Consider the following 12,703-nt stretch of genomic DNA (forward strand, 5'->3'; position numbering starts at 1 on the left):
CACATGTCACACACACACCTATACCTACAACTACTACAGTTCATTCAGTTCATCAAACCGGTTTTCTCATTACATCATTACAAATCAAATCAAGCAAAGTGAACTTCATATCAAAGTCCATCAACAACTGGCAACTGCAAAATGTACCCCAACAACAACAACACAAATACACTCACCAACTCTATCTCTATCTCATACTTAATACCCTTTAAACTACGCATAGTTGCTCCTGCCCTGCCCCTGCCCCTGCCCCTGCCCTATCTATTAATTGCCCTTCAATCAAATAACAAAAAAAAGCAAGCGCAGCGACGCCTGCATAATATATGCGACACGTTAAAAGAGAGCGGAAGAATGGTAGAGTGGAAGGGAGAGAGAGTCAGAAAGAGAGAAGACGATGCGCGTAACGGTTCGGCAGGCAACTGCAACCCTTTGGGAAGCGCAGCGGCCTTGTTAGACTAAGAGATGCTCTCTTTTACAACAAAATCTTTTTAAAATATTTATTTGCATTTATTTTTAAATCTATCAAGCTATAAGGTATATATATGTATATATATTTATTATCATATACTATATATACCTTCTTGGCCTTCTAAGGGGCTATGGGCTATGTTTGTCAGGCACATTTACATATATTTCAGTTTCTTTCATTCTTAAGAGGCAGCATTCCTTAGACTAGCCTACTCCTTCAATAGCACTTCAAGTATAGGGTATGCAGTCTCCTATTGAGTATATATGGTATATATTTATATATTTACACGTATTCAACTTTGACCTTTCAACTGCCCAATAGACACCTTCAATAGCACTTTTAGTGCAGGGCATAAGCTGAATCGGAATTTTGAGGATATACGGCTTCCTATAAAACACACACATACATATGTATATACACGTTCTATATATACTATAGATGCTTAAGAACCTGCTTTTAATCTTTTAAATATACCTCCCTAAGTAAACTATCACTATAGGGTATCAACAGCAGCGGATTGCTTTGGACTTGCCTTAAAGGCTTTTATTTATGAGCATAGTAATTTTTTTTTTTTTTTGCAATGCACGCAATTACGCCAGAGCAGAAGAAGAAAGAGAGAGAGGGAGAGAGAGAGAGGCGAGGGACGGTAGTAAGGGCTGTGCAAGCATTAAAGTTAGTTTTTGCTTGTTGGCCATAAATTGTGTTTCAATTTGTGGCCAGAAGAAAAGAGCTTTAAAAACCATAGCATACTTTTATGCTAATCGAGTCGTAAAACGATAAAGCAGCCAAGTGCCTGCCTGCCAGTGTGTGTGGGCGAGCGTGTGCAGCCCACACACATACTAGCTGTTAGCTGTGTGTGGGATTTGCCTTTTAAAGGTCAGCATGCGTAATTAGTGAAATTTGGCATCGACGCTTAACAAATGAAGGAAAGAACATATAAACGAATGAGCTCAAGTGCATGCTCACCAGGCACACACACACACACACACCAATAGGGAACGTATGTGTGTGTGTCTGTGTGTGTTTTTGTGTCTATTCAAAATGAGGAACGTGCAGACATGCACAACGCTCAACACAATGCAAGTCGTCCGTGACGTACGACCATCCGCTCATTAGCAAAAAGCCAAACCCCCTTCTCAATTGTTCTAAATGCGACAGACACAACTGAATGGATGAATATGTGTGCGTGTGTGTGTGTAGGGGTGTGTATATGCCTTGGTGTGTTTCTGAAAATAAGCTTGCAGTGTAAGATGACACCTTGATACCCAGTATAACTAGTTAGCTGCGATTGAGATAAAATGTTTAAAATCAAAGTAAACTTGCTCTTCTACGAGGAGCTTGGCCTACAGAGAAAGAGAGAGAGAGAGAGAGGCAGAGAGAGAGACAGATCTATTGTAGTAGTGGTGGAATTAAAGTTAAATAAGCTTATGAGTTGATAAATACAAATCAAGTCCTCAAACCAAGCCATCATCTAAGACTAGTCATCTCTGCCTAAATTGAGAGATTCCCTTTGGTAAAAAGGTTACTAAAATCCATTAAAACTAATTATTAGTCTGACCAGTCTTTAGCCTTAGCTCTCAGCTTTTAAATGCAGCCCGAATAAGTAGGCAATGAAAATTTATAGATTATACAAACATAAGAGAAACCGTTGACCTTGAAGACTTCTTAGGCTGGATAAAAATAAGTTGAAAACTGAAACCTACTCAGCGGGTTACATACTTCTTTCTTCTTCTGATTAAATCAACTGGGGGTGTGTGCAGATTTGTAGTTATTCGATCCATAGAACATCAAGGATCTGTAGAACAGATAATCTTTTGGAATTCGACCTCTAAAATTTTACAAAAATCAAGTAAGAAATTTTGAGCATAACAAAATGTAGCAAGCCAAATTACAGGGTATTTTTGCAGCAGCATTAAGCTGTGGCTTTTGCATGCCAGTACACCAAATGGGCTCTGCACTTCATAAACAACACTTGAAATACTTTCATGTCGGGCCAGAACACTCGCACACATACAGACAAAGCCAACTGCAATCGCACGTGCGTGAGATGCGACAATTGAGAGAATGTGACATTAGGGTATAGGGTATACAGTATATAGCATATATATAGAGAGTGAGAGTAGAGAGTGGGGATACTAAAGCTCAAATGAGATTTCGTCTGGCCTTGTCAACGCGCTCGAAACGTGATTATTTTGTGTTAAATGCAAAAAAAATAAAATAAAAAAAATAAAGGGAACTCGAGTATATACATATATATCATTATATGTATGTATATTTGGAACTTGCCAAATGACATGGGCGTGGCCAATAAGGCGGCAGTCATAAAAAGCGTCTGGTTGAGCCTTGTTTTACAATCTCATTTTATGTGTTTATTTTTAATTTTCATGATTTGAGCCAAACACGCAGCAAATGAAAATAACAAAACTCAGAGGCACACACACACAACAACACTAACACACACACACACAGACACCCATATATATATACACTACTACATGTGTACTTTTGCACTTAACACACTTATTGTTTGGCATTTTTTGTTCTTTCTCTCTCTCTCTCTCTTTCTTGCCTTTAGCTACTTCGCTTATTTTCGGTTTTTTTTCATCTTCTTCTTTTTCATTTGCTTTGCCTTTTTTTTCTTTGTCTTTGTGTTTCATTTCATTTGTATTCAAGCAGCGCCCCCTTGTCTGGCCGCAGAGGGTATGCCGACTCTCTCTCTCTCTCTCAGTCTCTCTCTCCCTCTCTTTGTCCCTTTCGCGCTCTAGCTAACATCCCCCTTGAGCCTTAACAGTGAGACTTCGTTATTGTGTTCTCTGTATACACACATACATAGCGAGAGAGACGCCCACAAACAACACTTACTGTTAAGCACACATACACACAAACTCACACACACACATAGCGACACACATGACGTATACATAATAACCTTGTAACCAAAAATGTTGTTATTTCGGGCTGCATGTGTATAAGTGTGTGTGTGTGTGTGAGCGACGGCTTTTTATTTTCCTCTGTGTGTATGTGTGGGTTCTTGGGATTATTTGAAGTGTGCAAGTCACTTTACTTGCTCACCTGTTCTATCTGCCCACCTGACTGCCTGTCTCTCTCTCTCTCTCTCCCACGTATGCTGTGTGTGAGCTGGCATAATTTCTAAATTTATACTTTAAACTCGCAATTCCAAAACGTGCCTTTAGTAATACCTAAAATACTCACACAGACACCTACACACACAAATATATATATATTCTTACAACAAATTATTTTCTAAGTGTTGGTGTTTATTGTCGTGTGTTTCAAATTAAATGTTATTCATATATACATATACATATACTTATGTATATGTACATATATATTATTCGTTCTTTTTATATTGCATATCTACAATATATTTCACAAATTTTATGATCTCCTTGGCAAACTTCTAATTTCATATTTCAAGTTCAGCTGAAAGTGAGAAACTTGCATTTGTATACAAAATTGATGTGTAGTTTTTATTGAATTACTAGATCTGAATAAATAATAAATTGCTTTAAAGTATTTCATATAAATCTTAATTACTCATTAAAGTGTATTTTTATATAGTTACATATGATGAATTATATATTTCATCAAACATCAAAATATCATACTGTAGCTATAATCTAGCGGTTTACTCTTAAATCAAACATATATTATGAGAGAATATTATTAAAATCAATGTCTATTCAAATGCTCCAATTAGTGAGATTTAATACTTAGAAGAAGAATTCAGTATATTTGTCTAATGTTTCAATTTAAGTTTTCTATCAAGCTAATGAAACTTTCTATCAATATAATGAAGAAGCTTTCAAGTTAGGGAAAAGGGCTTAACACTTTTACATTAGTAAGAAATCTGCACATACAAATTTTGATATACAATTTGACAAGTACCACAAATCTGTTGCCTTCAAAATGCTTTTCGGAAAACACTTAATTGCATCACGCTTTTTATTTTATTTACTTCAAAACTTTCTTCAGTTTCTTTAGCTAATTGTAGAGCTATATATGACAACAAGTTTCAATACAGTTTGCAACCTTTTTTCAATTTTTAAGTAGCATTTTGTGGAACGTTTTTGAATTTCTTTTCTTGCTGTTTAATCCTTAACCAAAATTAAAATATATATACATATTTATATATATTAATATACAAGTCATATATAATATATATACATATATATATCTTAACTTAACTTACACAAATACACATAAAAAGCAATCTAAACAATAACCAAACAAAAAACCAAACAAAACCAAAAACAAACAAAAAATATATAAAAAATATATATATAAAAATTAATACCAAAAATTTTTTAAAATTATTTAAATGAAAAAAAAAAAGAAGAAACAAATTAGTGAACTGTATTTTATTTATATAGCATACAAGTATAATTCTTTTGTCATTTTATTGCCAAAAGATACAGATTTTTCCACGAAACTTATCGATTGTAATGGCTCCAATAATTGGCTTTTTTATATATACCAAAAAATACTAAAACAAAGAAATGAACAAAAAATCAAGAAAATAATAAATATTGAACGCATTTGTTTCCAGAATTGAACAAATTTTCAATTTTAAATATCAACTATTAAAACCGAAAATGAAAAAAAAAACACACATATTTTGTTGTTGTTCTAAAGGCAAACACAAAACGAAGCAAAAACAAAAAAAAAATGAAAACAAAAATTTGAAAACAAATTAAAAAACAAAACCGTATGCAACTATTTACAATATGCTTTTGTAATAATTTTCGCACCTAAAAAAATAAAAACAAAAGTAAGAAAAAAGTCAAAAGCTAGACGAAAGGAAGTAAACGAATTATATCAATATATATAGGCAAGATATTCACTGACAAATCTCTTTGACGATAAAATGATAAAACAATTATGACGTGTATATATACTATACTCCAAATAGGTACCTATTCTAACATTATCTTTATATATATATATACATATATATAAATATTTATATATACATATATATATATGATTATATAAACACTTTCTCTGTCTATCTCTCTCTCTCTCTGTCTCGCTCTCTATATATATGTTATATATATATAAATATATATGATTAATTATATATAACATTTACTCAAGTTTGTTGTTTTTATTGCGTTACTTTGCTTATCAAACAACAAGAACAACAAAGAGGTCTAACCAACACTTCTAACCCCCCTTCAATATACCCCTAAGAAATAATATATATTTTATTATATTTTGTTTTTATTTTGATTTTATTGTAAATATGCAATACAAATTGTACAACAAATTGTTATTTTAAACAGACCACAAAACACACACACACACAAACACACAGAAACACTTACACACACTCGTTGGGTTCTCGCACACTCACACAAGCTACAGAAGTTTCTGCATTTCATTTTGAAACTCAGCCGCAAAGTCTCTTAAGAACAAATAATTCTCTTACTCTCACACTCTTTCTGTCTCTCTCTCTATCTAACTGTTTCTCTGTCTCTCTCTCTGTCTTTGTCACACTCACTCTGTCTGTCAAACAAACAACTCAACTTACTCAAATATATACGATATATATACCTCTTTATATATATCTATATAAATATACATATATATCTTGTTTTTTCACACAACAATATACATATATACATACATAGACATATATATATATTTATAAACAAATATATATATACTACATACATACAGAAACAATTGTTTACAATATACTTTTGCACGTTATTTCTATAATGCATCTGAACTATATATTGTTATAAGTAATTTATGTTTCTTTCCTACGTACAAGAATAAACCAACATAAAAAAATAAGCATATATATATATATAAATATCTGTATATATATATACAACAACAAATAAAATAAATACCAAAAAAAGAACGAAAAACGAAATCAGAATCCAAGCGCATTTGTCTGCCACGTCAAACATGTCGTATACGCAATTTTCATACAAAAATAAACCCCAACAACAAATTGAATCAACAGCAGCCACACACAGAGACACTCGCACACGCCCACCAAAAGGGACGTAATGCACGTGGCAAACGTGTGACACACACATACAAATACTATACACACACATACACCTACAGCAATACCAGCCGCCAGGCTGTCTAGCTCTCTATCTCTCTCTCTCTCTCTCTCTCTGCCTTGCTCTCTCTCTCCATCTCACACACACAAAATGTGACACAAATTTCATATTGCCCCGCCACGCCCCCCCCTCCCCTTCAATACGCCGCCCTCAAACATACACATACACACACTCTATCTATACAAACAAAAAAATCCTTGTTGAACTTTTAGGTGCAGTTCACCAAAAAAAATACCAAAATAACTATTTGAAAATACCAACAGAAAGTCTTTTAAAAACATAAGTAAAGCTCAACTAAACTTAATGAGAGTTCATTTAGAAAATATACTGAAAAAATACTTTTTTTAAATACTGAAACAAAATTAATGCTATTACAAAACCTTATTGTAAATTAAGCGCAAAAAGTGTTGAATTAAGTAAACTTGTAGAAAAACAACAAAAATTCAGAGAAAAAAATACAAATTATATATATGTATATATCACCTTTCATATATATATACATACATATATGAGTATCAAGATCTATATATACATGGGGCCAAAATAGTCCGTAAGTGTTCGGGCAAAAATCGCTTTGGTTGCAAAGATGTTTGACAACAAAAATGTACAAAATGAATTGTTACTATCTATATATAATATATACATATTTTAAATATTATTCTAGATATATATGACTATATAAAAAGAATAAAAGAAGTGCCTAATTTGTAGAGAACTTATGAGAAAAACACGCCTTAACTATAATTAATATACCAACAAATTTTTAATACTATAACAAATAATAACCAATTAAACAAATACAACAAAAATATACCAAGCATTTATATACAACACGAATACTATAACTTAACTATAAGTATTACAGAAAAATATTTAATAAAAACTTACCTAAAGCGAAATACATCACAAATAACAATTATAATACTATATTCAAATTTAAACAATAGTAAAAAAAAATTAAAAAATACATAACGTTCGTTACATATAATAATAAAACTACTTATAAAATACCAAAATTAAAATGAATAATTAATATAATATATAATAATTTAAAAAAACTAAACAGATTTTTATAAAATAAATACAGTATGAACATTTAAAAATTATAATAATAAAAAATAATAATAATATATAATAAATATGTTTTAAGATAAATAACACTAATTTATTTAATCAAAATTAAAATTATAACATTAAAAATTAAATAAATAATATTTAAATAAAATACTAAATTAAACACTCAAATAAAACAACGATCAACAACAAAAAACAAACACAAAACGTTACAGTTACAGTTAGAAAATAAAACCAAGCACAACAAACAACAACAAACAAACAAAAAACCAACAACTATAGACAACAAACCAAAAACATCAACAACAACAACAAAAAATCTCGCAATCGCCCATTTCAGATGTACAATAACTACTCGGGCATCAGCGGAAGCAGCCCCCCATTACCAGATATCATTGGACAATATTACGGAAATTTAGGTCCCGGCTCTGGTTATTTACCCACAGCATCGACATTGAACGGTCATTTGGGCTACAGCAATGCTGGCTATGATCTCTATGGTCCATCGAGCTCAACCGGCTACCTATATGATCCAGCAGGAGCAGCAGCCGCTGCAGCCGCTGCCGCCGCAGCAGCACAGTTCTATGGACAACAAACGTCGCCAATACGCCGACGACGCTACAGCATTGCCGGTCTGCCATCGGCGACAATGTATAACGATATTTACGGGTATCCGGCGCCGCCGTTGCAACAGACCAGCTCATCGAACATTGTCAATTTGCTGAACGAGGCACATAAATCGATATCGCGTTCATCACAAATCTTAAACCTGAGCCATCAGGCCAGGCAGCTGGGCCAACCGACGTTGGTAACCACACCGCTGTCCGGTCGTGTGGTCTCTAGCTATCCAACGCTGCATCCGGGCGACACAACGTCGCCGACGTCATATTTAAACGATAACCTGCTGCAAATGTCGACGAGCTTCTCATCCCAACCGAACATGTACTTCCAGCCGCAAACGCAGCCGACGCAGCTGACGGCAGCGCAAAGCGCCGCTGCGGCAGCTGCGCGCTTACGTCCGGCCTATTCCGTATCGAATCTTATGGCTGGCTACCCAACAGCAGCCAGCTGCAAGTACGGCACAACAGGCTATGCGAATCCCTATCAGAGTGATTTGGGCGGCTATGGCATGGGCTTGGGCCTGGGCCTGGGCTCCAATTTGGGCCTAGGCATGGGCCTCGGCCTGCCGCCATCGTCGTCCTCGTCGGCGGCACTTGCGCAGCAGCGTCTCATGTCACACTCACTGCATGCCTCAAATCCCGCCATATCGCAGTATTATCAGCAACAGCAGCATTCGATGCCACCGCCGGCCAGCTCGTCGCTATCTTACAATTTGCAACAGCAATTCGCGGGCACGCAGCAACAACAACAAGCACAACAACAATCGCAACAACCACAATCACACATACAGGCCTCGGTGCAACAGCAGATGAATCCGCAGTATCAATATCATGTGCATTCGCACCAAAATCACCTGCAAACCCATCCGCTGGCAGCGTTGGCAAATACGAGCGGCCCATTTGGCGGTACGCTAGCGAGCAGTGCTCGAGATGTCCTTGGCGCTGGCTACGATACGCTGCAGCATCCGCATCCGCATTCGCATTCGCATCTACATTCACTACAACAACAACAGCATCATGTACCGATCGGACTGCATGCATCGTCATATCCGCACACGCACCACCACCACAACCACAACCATCATAACCACCATCACCACCAAAGCCATCAACAGCAGCTGCAACAGCAACAACAGCAACAACATCATCATCATCTACATCATTTGCCATATTCGAAACTAGACTTAGATTACCCGAAACTGCCGCAAGAGCATAAGCGACAAGTAAGTTTTAAATTTGACGTAGACACGCTATCCCTAGATTCCTAGATACTTAACGATAACTATCGATACTAATTGATACTATCAACTCGTTAATACTCGTTACAACAGCCACATTTAAAACTATCGTATACATGCCCATCAAAAAGAATTCAAGAAAAAACGTAATCTGAAGAAAAACTTCATTTGGATATACTAAACTTATGTATATCCAAATAAAAGTTTATACTAAATGATGCATTTTACGCTTTTCCCCCAACGCTCCCCCCTATTAACAAAAAAGCCCCCGACATTTGCAGTCTACGGTTCTCGAAGCGTTTAGAACTAAAACAAAAATACCAAAAATTAAAAACACCAAGTATTACACATACAATATACATATATATATAATATATATACCACATAGATATATATAAATATATATATGACCTAAGTATTAGTTATAGCCTAAACAAAAGTTCATCAGAGTAAGAAGAAGCAGCGACAGCAGCAGAACTTTTGTTTCATGTGCCATTTTAAAGTAGCGAAAAAAGATTTAGAATAATACAAAAAAATACCTTAAACAAAAAATAAAGAGCTGTAAAATTTTTTATTTCACATTTTTTAATTTAGCTTAACTGTATTTTTTTATTTATTTACCTTTTTTTTTAGCAAAAGAACTTATAGTTGAAAAAGCTACAAAAAAATATATATATTTTTAATTGATTATTTATTCGTTTGATTAAAAAAAAATGCATGCAAAAACACAGCTATAAAATTATAATTTTAATAATTTTTTCATACTTTTGAAGCTTTTTTCAGTATTTTATAATAATTTATGTTTGAAGACATAAAATTTTAATTTCTAATATTTCTTTATTTTATTTACATCATAAGCTTTAATTAAAAATAATTGTTTATATTGTAAAAAAAATGTAACAAAACCAAAAAAGAACCCTTTTCAATTTAGCTTCTTGATATATATTTTAGTACCTTTGTTAGACTTTTATTAAGTTATGCATAGAGCACTCAGGGCAAGTTTTCATTAAAGAAAATTGTTAAAGAAAACAAAAAAGCAAGCGAAGTTTATATTTATATGAAATAAATAAAACACAATTTGTTTGAAATTTGAACCACTTTGCTCTTGACTCTCAAAAGTAAAAGACTGTAAATAAACAAAAACAACAAAAAGAAAGTGAAACTAATGATATTTACTCATGAAAAACAGATAAAAAACAAAAATGTAAAACCATTTATACAATATATATATATATATGAAATATAAAGAAAAAATATATATAGATATAAATGAATATTAAAAGAGAAGATTTACTTTACTTATTTGGTATATTCCCTGATAAGCAAAATAAAGCCTAGAAATAATGAAGCTTAAAAAGTAATCATGAAAAGTAATGAAAGAAAAATACATATATAGTACTCAAACCTAGTCTTAGAAAAAAACAATTGTTAGTGCAACAAGCTCTCGCTCTTTGAGGCATAGCATGAAAAAGAAAAATACCTAAATACATGTATAACCAACGTTTGTATATGTACATGTATAAGCGAACTTTGCATAGTAAAAAGAGTAAGAGCAACTTCTCTTCCAGCCCAGACCCCTTCCAGTTTTAGCCAACCCAAGCAAGCCCTATATGCAAGGACCTCTATATTCAACCTACTAACTACCTAACAACTAGCAAATCACCTAAACTAAATCAACCGATTTGCATAATAGATTGTGTCTCTCAATTACTTTAAAAGCCCAATCTTGTTTTGGTTACGATTTAGTTCAAGAACTAGATACCTATATACATATACCTATATACCTATATATATATATATACCAGTACTCGTATTACCCATTAAGGTACTAGCGTGTGTGATTAGAAATGAAGGTCAATTATATGTAAAAATGAAATTTATATGCAAATCCAAGTGAAATGGATTGTACATGAATCGAATGTTGAATGAATTATGATATATGTGTATATAGCATATATATAGAACAAATGGAAATGTCTTGGTCAACTGGGTATATATTATTAACATCTGGCAATGTGTTTAACACAGCATTTGGTTGCAATTTAAAACAAAAAAACGATTTGAATCGAAATGAAACGAAACGAAGAAGCATTCAAAATGTGTCTATGCAAATATTATATACAAACAAAATAAAACAAAAGAAGTTCTTATATACATCTATAAACTACACTTGAAACTAAAAACCTTCTTATATACATCTATATACTATATATATATACATGTATCTAGGTGCTTTTTTATTATATGAAAACAAATTGATTCGTCTTCATAAATCTTATTATGGTAGTTCGCGAAAAAAAATATGGAAAATTTGAAATGAAAAAATACAAAAAAATGGTTCGGCTTGCAAAATTGAAACTTTTTCGACTTTTTTCGAATAGAATTTTTTCTTAAAGAAAGTAAAACCCAAAATGTTTGTTACAGCCTATATAGTAGTCTAATCAAAACTAAAATTAACTGGAGTTACTCTAATTTTTGTCTTATATATGGTATATATATACATCTAGTAGTTGTGCACGCTCATCCCCAAATCGGAACTAGTTCATTGGTGAGCGTGTATGTGTATTTGCGTATGAAATACGTTATGAGCAATACAAACTTGCGTTGTGTTCAGTAGATAAACTTTAAAAATTAATCAAATTAAAAATCGAAAAAAAAGAAAAACATTTAATTTACAACGTATGAAACTATACAATTCTTTGATTTTACCTTTAGTCCTTGCCCTACGAAAAGTGTGTAATCGCGCTATCTCTATCTCTCTCAATCTCTCGAACTCTAGACATAAGAAACGATAATAAGTATATATTAAGTATAATAAGCTTAACACTAGCCAATTGAAAGCATTTATGACAGCAGTTGCAGTCTCTATGTAATGGACATAAATAACATAAGACAAACATTAATATACATACGTAGTTATCTATGCTACAGATAATAAACTATATAACTAACAATAGATAGTCTTTCCTATTTTTCTGTTATCTCTTTATTCATTTTGGAATACTTCTTGATTTTTGGTCAGTTTCTTTTGTGAGTACATCAATAAGCAGGCATTTACTTATAATATAATTCTTATATTATATTATATTCATAGTTCTTGAAGTATTTATACTTATATATACAATAACAACAACAAATATACTTATTATTAATTAAATTACTACTCCGATATACTATATATTATACATATATATTTAT

General features: G+C 32.9%; 1 protein-coding gene across 19 annotated transcripts in view; it reads left to right on the forward strand.

The window, feature by feature from the left end:
* Nucleotides 1-12,703, forward strand: part of LOC6578436 (trichohyalin) — a 43,621-nt gene that overhangs the window by 17,830 nt on the left and 13,088 nt on the right. For 13 of the 19 annotated variants that reach the window (XM_044010694.1, XM_044010688.1, XM_044010681.1 and 10 more), the window contains one exon: nucleotides 7,988-9,490. The exons of the other annotated variants lie outside the window; for them this stretch is intronic. In XM_044010694.1, coding sequence (XP_043866629.1) covers nucleotides 7,988-9,490 — 1,503 coding nt within the window. The remainder of the gene's footprint in view (nucleotides 1-7,987; nucleotides 9,491-12,703) is intronic. 19 annotated transcript variants of the gene reach the window in all.

This window comes from Drosophila mojavensis, unplaced genomic scaffold, assembly GCF_018153725.1.
Source record: "Drosophila mojavensis isolate 15081-1352.22 unplaced genomic scaffold, ASM1815372v1 contig_80, whole genome shotgun sequence".
Taxonomy (NCBI): Eukaryota; Metazoa; Arthropoda; class Insecta; order Diptera; family Drosophilidae; genus Drosophila; species Drosophila mojavensis.